This window comes from Perissodus microlepis, chromosome 17, assembly GCF_051167445.1.
Source record: "Perissodus microlepis isolate ML-2025 ecotype Zambia chromosome 17, ASM5116744v1, whole genome shotgun sequence".
Taxonomy (NCBI): domain Eukaryota; kingdom Metazoa; phylum Chordata; class Actinopteri; order Cichliformes; family Cichlidae; genus Perissodus; species Perissodus microlepis.
The window spans coordinates 4617030-4636834 of NC_140477.1; the positions used below are offsets into that span (position 1 = coordinate 4617030).

Here is a 19805-nt window from a genome sequence, read left to right on the forward strand (position 1 = left end):
CTCTCCTGTGGAGCCAGCTCCCACTTTGGATTCAGGAGACAGACAGTCCCTGTACTTTTAAATTCAAAATTAAAACTTTCCTTTTTTTAAAGGTGACAGAGTTAGTTTATATGATCTTGAGCTATCCCACACTTTTCAGTTGTCTGTCTACTACTTTGAGGTAAGTCACGCTGACCTGAAAATCGATAACATATCACTCCTTGTCAAACATTCTCCTTGTGTCCATGTGCTGTCATGTGTTCTGTCCGATGAGCCCAGGGAATGTCCTTCTTAGATGATGCCTACATACAATGTCCAAAGTACTTCCCAAAACATCATATGTAGGTTACCTGTGCTCAGAACAACCAACATGTTGGAATACAATGATTCTAAAACAGGTGAAGCATTATGTGGTTCCAAGAAAATGTCCTGTAGTGATAATCTACTGTGATAATCCAGTATGTATTACTGTTTGTTATAAACTTGTGATAACTTTGAATGCACCACTGCTAATTACCAAATTACATGGTGACATCAACAGTTCATTTCTGATATCTCATTTAAAAGTGTAGACCTGGGCTAGCAAGGTTAACAAGGTGCATTCATAATTCACTTTGATATTACATGCTAACTTAGGTTAGCAAAAAAGACACGCTTGAAACACAATTTACTTACTAAAGAAATCGAACAGCTCACTCTGGCTTGTACAATCAAAAGGCAAAGAAGACAAAAAGCACCTGGCCACAAACCCTATCCAGTGCACAAAATCTAAAGTAATTAAATGAATGAACTCTGCAGAGAATAAATCTGTACCTGGCTGTAAAAATGTTTGTTTCAACTCCAAAGATGTCATTTTAAAATAGGAGTACATTAGGATTGACCCACTTTTGGAGCCACCCCTAGTGGCCATTTGAAGAACTACACTTTTAGGCACTTCCATACTGCCCCCCCCCCCCCAAAAAAAAAACAAAAAAACAAAACAACGATGTAGGTTGCTGCTTCCATAAAAGTAATTATTTGTTCAAATAGCAATCTGAAATTTTACATAGCAGACGGATAAGTAGTGCAAAGCTGTATTTTATTCAGTAGGCTTGTCTTGCTAATTAGGCTTTATTTCATATAATCTGATTAGTGATGCAGAATACTACAGAAAGCTCTAGACAACTCAAAATCTAAGTATACCCTTTCATGTAAAGTCTGCACAAAATACTCTTGAACTACATATGGAAAATCCTGTGCCTCACACATTTGCCTACACAAATGTGAAGGTAATCTAAACATCTACTGTCTTTCTTTGTCTTGTGTTGAAGCTAAAACGACACAAGCAAAGCTGCAGGCCAACCAGGGCAGAACTCTAGTGAAGACAGAGCTACTGCGATCCTCACTGGGCTCATTGGTAGTCTGACAGCAGCCATTGAAAGCACTTGTGATTACTTCCCCGTAATCTATGGTCTTATCTGAGGGGCCAGAGGTCAGTTAACTCCTGTTTCTCTCTCAGTTTCTATCCGTTTCACTCTTCGCTCCTTTCAAAGCTCTCTTCTTTTTTTCTCATTTGAACTCAAACAGTGGAAAGAGGATGGTCAAAGCGGTCTGTTAGCTCAAGATCACTTCATCACACAATTGCTCAAACAGTGGGATAACTTCATACAAGAGGCTCCTCTGGGATTCTGTTACTTTGGAAAGACCAGGAGAATCTCAAAGACTGACCTCAAAGACTATGCAAAGGTTAGTATCCTGAACTGTATTTTAAGGATTTATGGAAAGTGCCTATTTTCAAAAGTAAGGTGTCTGAAGTTGCTGTACTCAAGATTTATATTACATATTGACTCATTTAAGACATCAGCCTTACTGTGGGTTCACAGGGGGCAAACGCAGAGCAATGCATCTACAATAGATGAACAGTATCCGAAAGTCATGGACCCAAGAAATGAAGCCTTATTAGAACGGTCTCAGTGGATAGCTGTCCGACAGCCATTCTTAAAGAAGGGAAACAAACAGAAACGTTTGACAAATGACATTTTTGGTTCAAATCATTATCAATATGGAGGTCAGAAGAGCGGTACAACAGTGAGTGTCATCTGTAAAGGAGGCTCTGTCATGGCTTGGTGCTGAAATTTAAGCCAGCTGTGTTGGCGATCTTATCATCACTGATGAACACAAGTACCATGGGATTTTGATCCACCATGCAATGCCATTTGGAAAGCGTCACTTTCCAGCATCACAACGACCCACACTACCTAGATAGAAAACAACACAGTGGAAAACTATTCATGGACTGGCCTCCCCAGCATTACTGAAGGAGTGTGGGATCATCTCAGCAGAGAGAAAAACAAATAGCAGCAGAACTCCAAGAAGCCTGGAGAGCTCATTTTAACTTCTAGATCCAGTATCCACCATGTTTCAGTGTTTGTTTGTTTATTCCATGGCAGAGCACATAGAGATTTGAAATATCAGGTAGACCTTGGCAAACAGGTCTGTAAATATGCTAGCAATTTCTTTATAAGTGTGCTTGAAGAAGCTAAGTGATTTTTTATAAAGATAAAGGAGGAAGCTTTTGTTATTGATGACTTTTACACCCCTTAAAACCTGTCACGTCTGGCAGCAGAATTAGAATGCGATGTTGTGCCGAAAAATTTAGATTTTCCAAGCATATAAATAATCTATAGGCTCCTCTTGTCCCTGTGTTTCCTTTTTCTGTTAATTTATCCATTGCTATTAGTGTAATTTCGGTTATTACAGTAAATATATAGTATCAGCTGGCAGGCAGGGCAAAAAGGAATAGGGCAAAAACAGGAGAACATATAATATTATATTGTTATTAGTGTTGATTTGAAGAAAGTTTAACAGGAGAAACTAACAATAAACTTTTAAAAAATATTAAAAATAACACTGAAGATATTTCCTATATATGACTCAATAGAAAAGATGATATTGGTGCAGTAGCGGGTTGATTTACAGCGATTAAGTGCATTATAACGAGGCCATTGTTTAGCCACCTGTTCTATAATTTATCAGGATGTGACAGAGGCAGCCACAGGGCGGTGGTAAGGAGAAGTCGCTGTGTTTCCGCTCGCGTCCCGTTTGTGAAGCTTTGCTGTGAAGCGCCAGCCCCCGGCAGCGGCCCCTTTAAGAAAGCAGCGCCGCACACTGACGAAATTTCCTCGGCCCTGCTCTCTCTGCCAGTCTGTGTAGATCGACAACAGACCGGAGCAGCGCCGGTATCTGCAAGCTCCGGGCCAACGGCGCTGGTCAGGAAAGCTCTCTCCAGGGAGAAGGAGGGGGGACACGCAACTGGTATTTTTTTTCCCACTGTCTGCCTGCCTGACCGCTCAGCTCTCAGCAGGAGACGACATTTAGTCGGCTTTCAGAAATTAGCGGATGTATCGTCGGGATGGATGGACGGAGTGAGCGGCATTTGCCGTGAGACTGGCGCTAATTTGACGTCCTGAGCAGCAGGTGTACAGAAGGATAAAGCAGACTAAAAGGCAATCTCAGTGTTCATGAAACTTTGCTACGATTTACGTGCTGGGTAAGAAACGCTTATTTTATTTGTGAAACACCACAAATGGCTGTCGTTCTGGAGGGGAGGGAGAAAAATGGGGGGTATTATTTTATGACACCCAAGCTGTCCCAGCGTCTCTTCGGGGTCACCCAAAATGCGGATTATTTTGGTTTTCATTTTGTCTTTCCTGAGACCGCTAACTCGAGGCCTAAGTTCAACCATCCGTTTGAAATTAGTCGCCCTTAACAGATAAAAGTATAACGGACACATTTGTTGTATTGTGTTAGTTAGTTTGGCCTAACTGTGCCAGAGTCTGGCGGCTTTTGATGCTGTTTAAAAAAAAGAGAGGAAAAACACGCTTCTTCTCATTTCCTGGCACAGTGTAACAGTGAATTTTTAAAATCAACTTCTAGTCTCAACCGAAACACTCAAAAGCACTTAAAAACAAACAAATGTTAGCGTAATATTTTACATATTTTCATGTTTTGTACCTCAGTTGCACCCCCAGAAAGAAAAAGTGCTCGTGTGGTGTGTTCACTTACAGTCGGAACCTCTGACCTCTAAAAGGTGCTGTCAAACTGGATTTTTGATTAAACCAGTTGGTACAGGGCTTTAGTTTTTTTGTCGCCATACGGAGTTCAAATGTGATTACTATTTGATCAGAATCACGTTTTAACATCCTATGGAGGAGAGTGACCAGTTGTTGAGGAAGAATCGATTGTTTATATCCTTGATTATGTAACTACAAGGTGAAATAATAGCGCTGATGCTGCATGACCAGAGGGCTGGAGGGCAGGAAGGAGTGTGTAATTTCCATGCTGTTGGCTGTTACATCATGTGCTGATCGTGACTGTTTGAGTAAACCTCACTTCAGCAGCCCCGCTCAATAATGCAGGAATTCATATTAACAGAAGTATTTCCTCATGAGTCATTTGTTTTTGGGTTTGAGTTTGCATATCAGTGGTACATCACACGGCATGCATGACCCTGAGAGGCAGCATTCAGATGCTGCACTGCCCAAAAAATAACCCTGGACATGATGTTAGGGGGGGAAAAAAGCCTGCCTTTTTATTTTCGTTGAGCAAAAACTCCACTTTGCCTAAAGGGTTGCATTAGTGGGTTAGATAAAAGCTGGCGTATCCTTGTCCCCACCATTATTCTTCTGTCAGTATTTGTTCGCTGGGGGCTGTGCTTGTGCTTGAAACCTTTGTTTTGCTTTCAACTACAAACAGAGCCGGATGTGTCTAATAGGTCTTGTTAAAGTTCATCATATCTGCGCTCTCCTCCTGCCTTCCTGCTCCCTCCCGAGGGTTGACATCAAATGAAAAGGCTGGGCTCAATAGAAGCATTCACAGTGACGATATGATATGTATCGAGATAGATTTTGTCTTTAATCAGAGGCGTGATGCCTATATGCTGATATGGAAACTTGCGATATCTCTGCGCTGTTACAGTGCCATTGTTTGTTTTAGTTATTATTCTGCTTGTCAGCAGCCTGACGCTGTTCGTTTCTTCTGACCATCTGTCGCCCTTCACCTGATTATTAATGCAGGAAAGTGAACAAAAGTTGCAGCTGCCCATTGGAACATTCTGGCTGTTGCCTGTAGATGAGTTATTTAAAGGTCATGTTAATCCCTCCCTCCCTGTCTCTGAGTGTCTTATGAAACTCATACAAGTTGAGAATAGCTCCACGGGTGAGTGTCTTGCTTTATTCAGCCTTGTTTCTACAGAAACTAAGCACCACGGATGATGATGAGGATGACGATGAAAGCAGGATGTCCCTACATGGGTTTATGCACCACGTTCAGTGAAGGCACCTGTAACGGGAAGCTAGTTCTAAAGCATCAGTCACCGAAATGGAAACACCGCACTGTGGCAGGTCTTTGTTTTCTTTTTAAACAAGCCTTTATTATCAGACCTGACTGCTAATGTCCCAGAAAATATACAGACAGTGGCCCTCGTGTGTAAGCGCTCAAGCTTTATTGGGCACCCTTTCATGTATGGTTGATGGACACTAGTGATATAGTTATGACTGAAATTAAAGTAAGAACCATTTCATGATGTTTAGACATAAAATCATGTAATGAGTGTCTCTCATGATAATGCGTTATCATGGCTACAAAGACAAATGTTTAACTTAAGAGGGCACTGTGCCTCCGGATGAGCGCATTATGTTGATTTCATAGGGCTCCTCACCTAGTTGCTTTGCATGATTTTATGAGCACATCTATGAAGCTGTTAATAATCCAAAGCAATAATGTGATTAGTTTGCACGTTTATTGGGAATTTTGTTACCAGCTGCAAAAGTGTATAAGTTACGGTTTTCACCTTGTGAATGTGTGTGCGTCGTCTTATCAGAGTGAGGTCTTGACGACACTTTGTGTAGTAGTAGCTACTAGAAATGTGCTTTTGAGTGCTTTGTCAGATCTGTCTGTGGCAGATTCTTGTCAGCATCATTTCTGGCATAGTTATGTAACTTTAAGTTACGTGTCTGCAGGTTTCAGTGCACTTAGTTGCTGGCACGTGATTGGCTGATTGGATATTTGGGATAACAAGCAGTTGAACAGGTGTATTTAATGAAGTGGCCTGTGAGTGTTTGTAAAATTTTCAGAGGGAGGCAGTGCTGTTTCACCATGCATAGACTTTACTTTGGCGGGCTGCCCAGGTATGTGGACAACAAATATATTTGGCTACTCATTGTATCATTTATCTTTTCACCCAACAGCGACATCTGCAGTTTTACTAATAAACACTTCCTTTGTTTACAGTGAATAATTCTATTCATTTCTATTAGTACTGCTCACTTAGCCCTGACCCTTCCTTAGTATTTACTTTAGCCTTAATATTAAGTATTATTAGTTTTAATCCACTGAAACAAAAATATTTCACAGCTTGTGCCTCGAATGTTTTGATCACAAGTTGGTGTTTTGATTAATATTAAAAGGAATAGCACATTCATTGTTATGCAGATGATACCCAGCTTTATCTGTCATTGAAGCCAGACATAGACCAGTTAGTTAAACTGCAGGAGTGTCTTAAAGACAAAGGTCTGGGTCACCTCTATTGATCAGGTGACATTGAACCCGCCCATAGTTACAGCTCAATAGGCTGCTCAGGGCTTCCCATGATGCACTGTTTCTTCTTCATTCACCCCTTTTCAACATCTGTGTGTATACTTTGCACTAGGGCTGGGCCATATCATACCTTTCACAGTAATACCGGTATAATGTTGGGCAACGATAAGAAAATGAAATATCGCGATAGAATATGGGTAAAACGCACATGCGCAGTGCCTTTGTTTTCATACGCTCATGGCGGAAAAAGCATGGCGGCGACGGAGAATGAGAAGGGCGAAAGCGGATCGTTGAATGAAACGGATGAACCAGAATTGGTTTGTAAAAATGCTGCAACTTCAGTGGTATGGAACTGGTTTAGCTTTCGTCCGTCAGATACGCAACAAAGCACATTTTTGGTAGCGCATGCTAGCGGGCCTTCGTTGTTACCGTGTTTTTTGGAAAATACGGCGCACTTAAAATCAATCCTTTGATTTTTTCTGAAAATCGACAGTGTGCCTTATAATCCCGTGTGCCTTATGTATGAATTCTGGTTGTGTTTACTGACCTCGAAATGATTTTATGTGGTACTCGGCGCTCAAAAATCTGTCAAATGTTTTGGTACGATTTGCTAAGCTACGAACCCGCACCGCTTGATGGATTGTCGGAGCATTATGGCTATCGTAGGCAGGAGCCTCGCGGAGTGATACGCACTGCGCTTCAACATAATATTACCGTATTGTGTGTGTATTACCTCTTTTTAAGTTTTGTGGATATTATACATGGTTATGCTGAGGATATGTCGGCCAATTCCCACTGGAAATGCCTTTTGGTTAAACTGTCAGCAAGGAATTTTCATTTGCACTGTTAAATTTTTATATAACTTTAATGCGGATAAAAAGCAGCTGCTTGTTTAAGTGAAAATACATTGATATTTTTGTTTTTTGTTTTTTGGCACTAATAAAGTTGTGGAGTTGTAAAGTATTTTGTCTAGTGTCAATTATATCGTCAGTCATATCGTTATCCCAAATTTTCAAATGTATATCGTGATAAATATTTTTGGTCATATCGCCCTGCTCTACTTTGCACTAAATCATTAGTTATCATTAGTCTATTGTCCCCCCTAGTATGTCTCTAGTCCTGTCTCTCTCTGCTGTCGCCTCCCTCCCCTAACCCCCAACTGGTCGCGGATGGCTGCCCCTCCCTAAGCTTGATTCTGGTAGAGGTTTCTTCCTGTTTAAAAGGGAGTTTGTCTTTCCCACTGTCGCCAAGTGCTTGATAGGGGGTTGTCTGGTTATTGGGATTTTCTCTGTATTATTGTAAGGTCTTTACCTTACAGTATTAAGCCCCTGGAGGCTCCTGTTGTCGTTGTGATTTGGTGCTATATAAATAAAACTTAACTGAGTGCTTTTGAGATGTGTAAAATGTCAGTTTTAGTTTTAGTTTCACCTCCATGGGAAACCACAAGTTGCAGAAATAACTCTTGAGTAAGTCGACCAAAGGGCATAAGACTGCCTGCAAAAGCATGACCATGTCTGGCTGTTGTAGCGAGCGTGACCCACAAGACCACGAGTAACTTCAGGCTATTAAGGTCATTAGCAGGCGATATCCCAAGAAGACACAGACATGTATACACACACACAAAGTGTATTAGGCCTTAATACACCAGGCTTGTAAAGCTCCTCACCCTTAACTAAGGTATACAATAATAAACCATTTCAGCCATTGTAATTTTGTTTTATGTGCATATGTGAGTTTGCATCTCTCTGCTGCTCTGTTGTTTGGTTTTATGACAGCACCAGGCTCTCTCCCCTGGCTGGTGTGTTCACGGTGACTTATGATTAGGTAAAGGTGGGCTGAGGTGTCTTTGTGTTTGTACATAGCCGAGCAAATGACTCATGAGGGCTGTTTGTGTGTGTACCCACAGTAACAGTCGCAGCGATCAGACCTTGAGCTAAAGCCCCTTCCTCCACCTCCTCCACGTCTTCCTCCTCCTCCTTCTGTCCTCTCTTTTCATCTTTTCATCCTCCTATTTAAGCTGCTGTGGTTGAGGCTGCTCCTGGACCAGAGAAAGAGAACCTTTTTAAAAAGGAAATAAGTAAACAGGAGGTAGCCTGAAGAACACTCCGGTGAAAGGAGGCAAAGAATAGCATGGGAACACGCAATGTGCGCTTGAATAGGAGTTTGCCTCGAGACTCAATGCTGCGTCATTCGCTGACATTTTTCTGACTGAAAATGTCAGTTTCTGGGGTTGTATCCAAATGTGCCTCTATTTTCTTTTCCAGCAGGCACTATTGATTTATTTATTTACTGATTGTGTTGTGTTATAGGTAATCAACAGCCTGGTTGAGTTGACTATAGGGACCATCTGAGCTGATCCACCGAGCATGCTGTGAGTGGATTCGGGTGGTTACTGCGAGACAGGTGACAGCGTGACAGGTGTCTAGGCAAGTGGAAGGAAGTGTTTATTAACCTGCCACTCAGCAGGTTTCCATTCACCCCTTGGAGGGGCGCGGGGATAAACCCACCAGTCACGTTTGTAATTTACACTCACATGTGCCCATGTGGCCTGTTTCTTGTCTTTAATTCACTGCTAGACTTGCTGCCTCGGTGCCAGTCTAATTGTCATTTGTTTGATTACGTCTTTGCCTTGTCTTATTTCCTCTTAGACACGAGGAGTGATGTGTACTCTAGTTTGTTAGTGCGGCTCTCCACAGAAGTGTTTAGACTTTTATGAAGTTTGTGCTTCAATCTAATGAGCTTCAAACGAGTCCCCTTTATGCGGGCTCAGAGGAGTTACCCACTGTAGAAAATTATAATTCCTAACACGCTGTTTAAAGGCCTTTGAATGTTCTTCATAATGGCAGGTCTGATCAATTTGTTGCTTGTGCAGGGATCGGCTGCTGAGGATTGATGAAATAAGAGTTTTTACAGTATTTGCAATAAGAAAGAAGTGATTCAATCTTTAGGCATAACAAACAAATGGGCAGTTAATAAGAAAAGCAGGTTGGTAGCTAAGGTTGCCACTCCTGAGCTTTTAGAAAAGGAGTAAGAAAGTTGGACTAGTCCTGAGTCTGACAACAAGTCAGTATGTTAGAAAGCTTGACGGCTGTCCAGCCATTCACAAAGCAAAGTCTTGACAGGAGTCCAGTCAGATAAACTCTGTGTCATGTTGTTGTATGGCAGGCATTCGGTCAAGCTGATTAGGTCTCGGAAGGATTAAATCCAGAACAACTACTTTTAATCTTTACTGGCACCAAAACCCATCACAGCCATGTTTATTGTATATTCTGGGGGTCTGTGCTCAGCTGCAAAAACTGATCGGGGTTTCCACCGACAATAAGGGATTTTTTTTTTCTTTTTAAATATTTATTTTTAAGAGGCTTTCCTTAGGGATGCACCAGTGTTTTTTGTGGGGTTTTTTTTGTTCTAGCTCTAATATGATAACGATAGCTTAGCTTCAGGTGTCTGCCAAAAAGAACAACTAAAATGTAATATAATAATCAATAAATCCAAATATATCAGTTTACTTAATTAATATTGATAAGATGCAAGTGAGGAGCTGAGCATATTGAGACGTTGCAGAGCAGGTGCACTAAAAGCTTCGGGTGAGAGCGACAGAATGAAGCGGTCTGTCTGATCGTGTCTTTGATGTTAACTGACACAGTTTGTGCATGCCACAATGTTAATGTTAGACTGTTAGTGGTTGTGGTTACATACTTTCATACCTTTCATTATCTCGCAACAATAACAGTTTTATTTATATAACAGATTTCATTAGATGAAAACAAAATGTGCTTAACATAGAAAATGAAGAAACTTTAAAAAACTGTGTAGGTTTACGTTGCTTTAAGGCAGTGAAAACAGCAAAACGGAATAAAACAAAACAGCAAAACTTATTAATTGTAGGCCTGTGTGGTTTTGAGTCTGTTTTTGAATGTAAATACAGATGTAATTGATCTCGAGTGAGCAGGTTGGTTGTTCCAGAGAACAGGACCACATTAACTGAAAGCACCTTCAGCAAACTTGGATATGATTCTGGGTATAGTTAAAGATCTGAACCTGATGACCTGAGAGGTCTGACTGGGTTGTAGGCAATCATAAGGTTGTTTACTGTGCTGATAGGAAATGTTAGTGTAGCCATAAAAAAAATCCTGTTTGTTAAAGGACAGTTGATCCAGCTGCCTACTTGATTACAGGAGTAATTGAAGCTGTTGATGTAAATGGTAAATGGCCTGTATTTGTATAGCACTTTACTAGTCCCTAAGGACCCCAAAGTGCTTTACACATCCAGTCATCCACCCATTCACACACAGGTGATGGCAAGCTACATTGCAGCCATAGCTGCCCTGGGGCGCACTGACAGAGGCAAGGCTGCCGGACACTGGCGCCAACGGGCCCTCTGACCACCACCAGTAGGCAGTGGGTGAAGTGTCTTGCCCAAGGACACAACGACCAAGACTGTCGGAGCCGGGGCTCGAACCGGCAACCTTCTGATTACAAGACGAACTGACAACTCTTGAGCCATGACCGCCCACATGTCTCCATGTGTCTCACTAAACGTGTTATCATCCTCCATAGGTTTCATTTTTTTTTTTTTTTAGAAGTCAGCAACAGATGTGCTAAAGTTAGCTGCAGGTCCTTTGTTGAATTTAGCTGTCAGCCTATCGGATACAGTACACTCTTCAGCTTTAGACATATTTTGTTTTTGAGTAGGTGTACTGATGATTTTAGTGTGAATCAGTACTCGTTAGTACCAACATAACTTGTTAATAGTACAGAGTGTGGTACCCATCGATAGTGTTGTTATGTTTCTGTTGTCCTGTTAGGATTTAAAGTAGACACGTGCTGTTGCTTACACTAGTTAACAATGCGGAGCTACAGTGGGCTAAAAGTTTGGGATAGTATAATTTTGGACTTGGACAATCTTTGCGCCATTTTTGACCTTTTACCATTCGTTTTGATATCTGTCCCTTACATTCACTTGTTAGGCTGCAGTAGGCTAGATCCTTGTTCGCAGCCAGCAGGCCAAACAGCTTTTTCTGGAAGAAACACTGAGTGCGCGATAGTTACAGTGAGTCACAGCTAGAGCCTGGCCAGGATAACAGTCAGTTGATAATATTGCAGCACATGTAGCCAAGTGACGTGTTCATCTGAAGTTGCCAGTTAGATTGTGAAATGCATTGCTGGAAAACTAATAAAAATGAACCCACGATTCTTTCTTTTCAGTGACATTTATATTCGTGCACTCCTTAAACGTCTGTGTCGGCACTGGTCTCAAGAATTCGCGATCTGCCGGACTGTGCTCGCTACAGTTGGTCAAATCACCTTTAGTTAGCGCTTCTTCGTCACGTGCCATAAAGAACAGGAAGCTAGAAACAACATAAAGCTGAAAGAAATGTATTGGTTTTGCTAATTGAGATCAAAACACTACAATAACACAACATTTTATATTTTTATTAATATTTCTATTTTCTGTCTATTAGTCATTTCATACACGGACCAGTTTAGAAACGATGAGTCCTGATCACATACTTCTGGATGGCACTATTGATGTGAAACAGTAGCCTTGACAGCACTGTGATGTGTTTGCCAGAAACAGTTTAGCACCTGTTGTGCTTTGAAGCTGGTTCCTGTTAAACTATCATGACCTGTTTCGCACATTGCTGGTAGATGACTTTGTAAATCCTGTCTGTATTTCGTTACTTTCATAAGGGTCAAGTTTACTGCAGTGGATGATGACTCAAACAGCCCCCACTTGTCTTCATTAGATTTCAACCCTTGACACGAAAACGCAACCATTAAGCCTTTAACAGCCTCCCACAGTCCCTCTCGACCAGCACCACCTTTCCAGCTATTGATGTGAATTAAATAAATGAGGTCAGCGTATCTGCTGTTTGCTGGAGGAGTGACAGGATACGGTGGCCCCATATTCCTGCGTAGACTAAAAAGAGGAGGAAAATCCAAACACTGGCAAATTTGGAGCCTGAACATGCAGTCCAAGACTGTAGTATGTGTTGGTATGTGAGAAAATAGATCAAGCACCGCCTTACAGGAAGAGAAGCGTGACACGTTACATTTCTTAGATTTAAGATTAAGGTTATATGTTACAATTCAGTGAATATTTTTTAACTAATAATTGAATCTCTTCCTCTGTATGTGCATCAAATTAATTCAGTAAAATATAAACCAAACTATTCTGTAAACAATAATCTGTATATAACGATGAAGAAAAGCATGTTTACATGAACTGCAGTGGGTCTGTGAGTTTTGTAAACAACAGGGGAGTAAAGACATTGTTTTCCGATCAGTGTTAATGACTCGTCCTTACTGCCTGTTCAGCAGCCCGTGTATTTTGTGCCCGCAGGGTTGCCGTCCGCCATGTTAAGGTAAAGCCCAGGTGTGCGGTGTTGACCATGCTAAAGCGCCTGGACAAGATCCGCTTCCGAGGCCCCAGGACGAGAGACGAATTCCCGGATCTGGCCGAGTCGCCACCTGCCTCCGACAACGAATGTAGCGACGACATGCAGCTGAAGCCGAGAGCAGCTCTGCGTGACACAGAGGACGTCCTGCGAGACCCCGTGAGTGCTCATCATTTTGTTTTCTTTTTTTGTGTTTGTTTGTTTTTTGTCCTGTGATGGAAAGGTAAACACACGAGAGGATTTAGGGTTTTGTTTTGGTTTTTTTGGGTTGTTTTGTGACTCATCCATTAGTCCTTCTAAAAAGGGTGTGATGCTAAATCAATAAAGTTGGTGTTTCCTCAACAGAAAAAAGGGGGGAGACAAGCAGGGGATTTTGCTTTACCTTTATCGTGCTGGTTTGAATTTTTTCTCCATCTTAAGGAGCGCTGGAGCTGAAAAGCAAAACCATGTTGCTGTTTTTAAAAGTCCTCTTCTTTCTGCTTATCTGAAGAGGAACGAAAAGGGGAGGGCTCATCATGAAAAGAAAAATGGAGGAGATGGCAGCAGTGAAGTTTTTCTAATAGTGGACATAAGATACAGATAGCCATCAGCATGAGTCAAGTGCCTAAATACTGGAAGCATTTGTGAGAAGTAGAGAATGAAAAATGGTGGGAGAGAAAAGATTTAAGCGGGGAAAGTGATGGAGGAGGCGAGAGGACAGGAAGTTGGCCTCAGAAGATTGGACTCCAAGATGTCTAGAGGGGAGGGCATGGACAAGATCCAGAGGAAACTGTAAGAAGACTAAACTTTGTGACAAAATAAAAAAACACCATGTTTTCTGATATTTCTTCCCCCCCCACGCTGGATGCTGTTCTGAAATCTGAAGCTTTCTTCTGCCCTCAGTGGTGACTAAAAACGGCATTGTCGTTATTGCCGTGCACACTGATAGATAATTAAATGCACCAGATTAGTCACTTGATCGTATCATTTCCTGAATAAATGCTCAGGAGATCTCTGTCCCCTTTCATTGTTTTTTTTTGTCTGTCTTCTTCTGTGTCTCTGTTCAGAGAGAGAGTTTAGGTAGCTGTTGCTCATGAGGCCTTTCTTTGAGTTTTCCTGCACAAACTTGCACAAATCAAATGAGTGATCTAGCCGTGAATTCCCTTTTGAGCATACTTTATAGGCATGTGCAACGTGTCTGTATTTTCATGTGTTTGTTTTCACATGTGCACCTGTGAGCTAGGATATAATTTTTCTGTCTTTCCTCTGGTGTTTGCCTGTGTGCATACCAGCCCACTGAGAAGCACAGCACTGATGACTCACACTCTGAAGCCCTAAAATAGACCAAGCTTGCTCTCATCCCTGCTGGGATGCACACATGAGGCATGCACTTTCTCCCACATTCCCTTGTGTATCTTATAGCCTAAATGGCATGGTGGATATCTCACCTTTAGTCCACAATACCCTTAAGAGGTCCTTATTGTCACACTGGAGCCCACCCTGGTGGCACCACTGGTGTGTGCTTTTTACCCTTCAGGATTGGGTCATATGGCCTAAGTGGAAACCTAATTTCATTGCGTCATCTGTTTAAAAAGAGCGTGCCCTTGGGGTGCTGAATATATACACTGATACTTCTTGACAAACTAGCTTGTGTCATCCATATTAAATAGGCAGGATGTCATTGAACAGACGAGCGCGTGCGACCCCACCGGCCTCACTTTACCTGCTGGATCAGGCAGCTTGATCACTGCAAATGTTGGACTTTCAGTGTAGCCATTATCTATTGTAATGGTCTATTTCACCCAAGGCAATGACCAAAATGTAATGTTAATATTCAAATGTGAAAAACTAGACCTGAATTATGTATTCCTGCCATTATGTAGCACATTTTCTCTCATTCTGAAGCAGGATATTGTGGTTATAAAGAAACAACCAAACTACTGAAGCATTGCTTCTGCCACCAGCCATGCGGAGCATTAATCACCTAAAAAGGACTGACTATAACAAGTCACCCCATGAATTAAAACGAGCTCTACAAATTGAATCAATTGTACTGCCTTAAAATACTAAAAGTACCCAATAGGAATAATGTAAAAATCAAATTATAAATGTATTTATTAAGCACATTAAATGACCAAAGTGCTGAAAAAAGGCACAGTGGATAAAATAAGTGAATAGATGTGAAATAAGTAAAGTACATGCTAGCAGGTGCTAAAAGTGTACAGTTGTAGTTGAAAAAGGCACAGGAGACACAATGTGCAACTCGGTGTCAGAGGCCAATGAAGAAAAATTAGTTTTGTGGGTAGTTTTAGGACAAAATAGAAGGAGCAGGTTTGACAAAGAGAGCAAATGTGTCCCGGAGAAAACGTCTCGCAAGTTTAAATTTAGACGCGGGACCATCCGAGCAGCTAAGTGTCAGCTGATTGGATCTCCATTTGCACATATGTAGACATCAATATATTCAAATGTCTCCATTTCCTCCAGCTGCATGTGTGCATTTTAATTAGATGCATTTGTTCTTTTTAAGTTTTACATATTGTCATGCATTTAAAATACTTGACCAGCTGTTAGCGCTGAACAGCTTCGAACCTGCCATTCAATGCCAAAGCATGTACTCACTAGACATGAGTACTTGAGCCTGTAATGATACCATCAGGATTTAAACTCAAGACTCTTATCTCTCTCTGTTTTTCATATTAAGGTCCAAAGATCAGTTTTGTAATGGCAGAAAAATCCAAAAGAGTTGAGCTCTGGGTTACAGTTATCCTTTTGAAATGTCAACAGTAGCCAAACCTGATTTATATACTTTGTAAACACTGCAGAATACAACAGAGTGGGTTTAAATTTGTCATGTATGAGGAGCTGTGAGCACCCTTTAAGATGTTGCTGTGGCAAGCGGTGTCTTTTCTTAGTATACCTTCTAAGTTGTATATTTTTAATCAGTTTTATTGGATTTTAAAGTGACTTTTCAAGCAACACCTCAGATACCTGAGCCATTTTTTAGAAATCACATGGTTAACAGCAAATCTGCTTGGGAAGGGGGGGAGTAGTTTCACTGGTAGAAAAACAAAAGTGAAAGTGAGAAGAGGCACAAATAATACGTGTGTGGCTATCTTTACAGCTGCATGTTCGTTAACAAGTGCTGCTATACTTGCATGTGCCTGCTATTGTCTATTGTGGGTTTGTTTTGTTTTTTTTTGCTGCTGCCCAAATACATTTGTTAATTGTTTATCATTAGACTTGACAGATCAAAAAGTACCACCAGCGGCCCGCTTGACCGCTGCTCTGTCAGACACAAAGAAGGTCTCTATTGATGTGCTCAGAAGCAGAGCAAAGCTTTGAAGTCTTCCTCTCTTATTATCACCTTCATCTGCGAGGCTCTCTTCTAGCCTCCTGAGAGAGTTAAAAATCAGGAGTAGAGTGAAGTCGGCACGTGAGATCCCAGGAGCTGCTCTCTTCTCAAATGACTCGGAATCGGGGATGACTGGACATTTTCAGGGCGACTTGTCTCGTTACCTGAGCACTCCAGCGCAGGAGCCCAGTCCAGCCCCTACATTAAAGCGCTAAGAGTAGCCTGCCTCACAGTGTAGGAGAGCACTTAGCAGCTGGTCGAATCTCTCCTCGGTACAAGAAAACTGTTGCTAACCAGGACATCTCTGCATTTGTCTTGTTCTGATGATATTCTCCTAGAGGCTAGAAGAAAATGGAAACGGAGGTGCTGTCAGACAGGAAGTGTTTGCATCGGCAGAGTTTAGCAGAATAAGTCAGTCATAACTTGACATTTTAAGCCTGACTTGATTTAGACTTGCAAGTTTTTCTCTTTAAGGTTGGCCACAAACCCAACTTCTAGTCACGAGCAGGCATAAAGTCTGTACAGCAGGTATCACTAAAAGAAAATGTATCGAGTTATATATCGATTTTTAAAAGCCGGCCTTCAAACAGGAAGGGCTGAAAGAGATATCGAGGAAGTGATTGAGAGTTTTCAGTTTTTGCAGGATTTTGAAGGAGCTGTCAATTTATGTTGGGCTTCTAGCCAACAGCTGGCAGCATCATCTCTTTCCAGGCTTTAAACAAGTAAAAGCAGCTGAATACTCCCCAAAATCATTATTATTATTATTATTATTATGTATACTTTTTAGGAGCTGACTACTGTTCTTTTTTTTTTTTTTTTTTTTTTTTTTTCTTTCTTTTTTTTCTCCCCCCATTTTTCCTCACCTCACTTTCTTAAAAAAAAATAAAAATACTGTGATCAGAACAATTACATATTTATATCCTGGTGTTTGTGGATGGAAGGGGCCGGTATAATCATGAAGCCTATAAAATAAGTGAAGTGAGAAATGGCTAACCTGAAGCAGAGAGGTGCAGAAACTACTGAGAGTTGTGGCTCAATAAACAGGACCGTCTGTGAAGAGCTAAAGAGCTCCAGGATGAAGTGGGTTAAATCTGCTCCTTGACTCACACAGTTATCCAGTCACAGACAAAAAAGGTGCAAATCATGGAGACGCGAAGAAACCAGTTTCTTGAATCTTGTAGGAGTGCACAATGGCAGCACATTTTTAAAACTCGGAGGTTTATAAAGGTGCTTTATATTGTAAGGTAAGAATCTTTCAGTAATACTGCAAAAACCCACAAAATTAGACAACAATGAGTAAAGGACAGTGTGAAGGAAAACTTCCTTTTAACAGGAAGAAACCTCTGGCAGAACCGGGCTCAGGCAGGGCCAGCGGACGTGACTGGCTAAGGTGTGATGACTAAGCAGCAGTAAGAAAAATTCAATTCAATTTTAGTCAGTTGAAGCTGATCACTATTCATAGCAGAAATCACTCAACACTTGGATTTAAAATTCAAAATATGGGTGGAGTAAATGAGTTCAACAACATCTCTTAGCTTCTGTTTTATACCAGACAGACTGGATTAATATTGCATTTCAAATAGATTCCAGGGCATGACCTTATGCAGTCTTTTGCTGAGGTTGCAGATAAATGGTTGAAGGCTGAGTGGGTGTGATGCAAAGTACAAGTTGATATTTATATAGCAGCCTTGTTGCTTGGAGAATTTCATTAGATGGAGGTGTTTCCTGTAATTTGCATGCATGTCACAGTTATATCTGTTCAGTTTTCTCAGCGTGCATTCTCAGAAGAGATTGAGAGTTTCTCTTTTTTTTCCAAACGGAGGGTTTCCTAAACTCACATCACATGCTCATTAAAAGGAGAGAGGGGGAACACAATAATTAATTGGCCGATAATTGTCCAGGGTGACGTCAGCGTTTGACCTACTTTTGATAACCAGGACATTATGAGTGTGAGTGGACGCCTGCTTAAAGCATCAGAGGCGTGTATAAGTGATGCGTCCTCGTAGGACATAAAACAAAGCCGCCAAAATCCAAACTAAAGAGAATCGTTGCTCGCAATGCAGCAAAAAAACATCTGTTTGCCCCTCTGTCCTCTCCTCACATTTCCTCCTCATCTTTCTCTTTCATGCCTTTTTTTTTTTTTTGGTTCTCTTTCATCCTGCTGTCTTCATTTACTTCTCTGCCCTCTTTCACTCAGCATCCCTCTTCTTCTTCGTGACACACTTCCAGGAGAGCCTCTCATTTGTTTTCTTTGAAGTGCTTCTGTATTCAGGGTCGCGCTATCCATCGCGGCGTCGCTGTCTCACCAGCCTTCGGTGTCGTTAGACTTTGGCTCTCTCCCAAAGCACTTTTTTTTTTAGGTCACCATCAGTTTTGTGCTACTGCGCTCTCGTCCTCTGTCTCCCTTGCTTGAGATGTTGCAGTCTGTCTATGCAGGCACATGCAAGCCTCGCCGGTTGCTGTCAGGGAGAAGCTGCTGCAGTGTGTGCGCGTTAGTGTATGCGTCTGTTGTGTGGCGAGAGTCTCTTAAAGGACCCCCGCTATAGTCGAGCAGCGATGCTCAACCTGCAGTGCTCATCATGCACTAGCACAGCCGTCTCTCTCATCCTGTCCTCCTCCTCCTTCATCACCCGCTCTCCCCTTTTTTTCCTTACCCTTTTCTTCTCATCCTGCTCCCTTCTCTCTCTCACACGCAGTCATCATCTCTCAGTCGTTGCCATACATTTCATCCACCTACTCTCCCTGTGTGTCAGGGTTGTATCCCTCAGTCATTGCTGTTTGAGTCATCAGTGTTGCTGTAGTCAGAAGAGGTGGGGGGGTTCTCCTCTTTTTCGCCTTCCTCCTCCTATCTCGCTCCTGCTGGACTCAAACCAGGAGAGGAAACATTGGTGTGAGTCACTGCACCATGCTAATCTGTGTATTAGATCATATGGGATCTCCCTGCTTGTGCTCTCGTGTGGATTTTGTGTCGCGTGCATGGAAATAAGAATTCAAATTTGTTTCTCTGTTTTTGTTTTTGTTTGCCTGCGTGCCTGTGTATGTATGTATGAATGAATGTGTGTGTGTGTGTGTCTGTGTGCACAGGCTGGTTCGGGGTCTCCCACTATGGCTGCAGCCATACAGGACTTCCAGAGGTCAGAGTCAGAGCGGCTCAACGAAGTCAAGGGTCATTTGGAAATTGCCTTATTGGAGAAACATTTCTTACGTGAGTATGCACACACTGCACTTTTCTGGGCATTTATTTTCCAACTAAATATAATTGCTTAAGCTGCTTTTATTTACTGAAACTTTATTTGTGCTGCTTGCACTTAAAGCTGAGAAAAATCCAGTTTTTGAGGTGCCAGTGTAGGTATCAGCCAATCAAATATGTTTATTAAAAGTTGATCACTGAAGTGGCTAATCAGCCTGTTCTAAATGAACACATTTCCTAACAGGCAGCTAACTTGGCTGATAACTTTTAATTGAAGCTCAGCTACCTTGTTTTGTGACGATTGGTTACCGTTGCTATGGTAGTCGCA

At 41.7% G+C, this 19805-nt stretch overlaps 1 protein-coding gene across 5 annotated transcripts in view; it reads left to right on the forward strand.

The window, feature by feature from the left end:
* The first annotated feature begins 3109 nt into the window (after window positions 1-3109).
* gramd4a (GRAM domain containing 4a) overlaps window positions 3110-19805 on the forward strand; it is a 53857-nt gene continuing 37161 nt past the window's right edge. The window contains exons 1-3 of one of the 5 annotated variants that reach the window (XM_084909430.1): window positions 3110-3508; window positions 12902-13115; window positions 19372-19492. In XM_084909430.1, the coding sequence (XP_084765556.1) occupies window positions 3480-3508; window positions 12902-13115; window positions 19372-19492 (364 nt within the window). In that variant the 5' untranslated portion in view covers window positions 3110-3479. Of the gene's footprint in view, window positions 3509-3543; window positions 6147-12901; window positions 13116-17156; window positions 19178-19371; window positions 19493-19805 lie in introns of those variants that run through there. The other 4 variants (XM_084909429.1, XM_084909428.1, XM_084909427.1 and 1 more) reach the window with 4 other exon arrangements.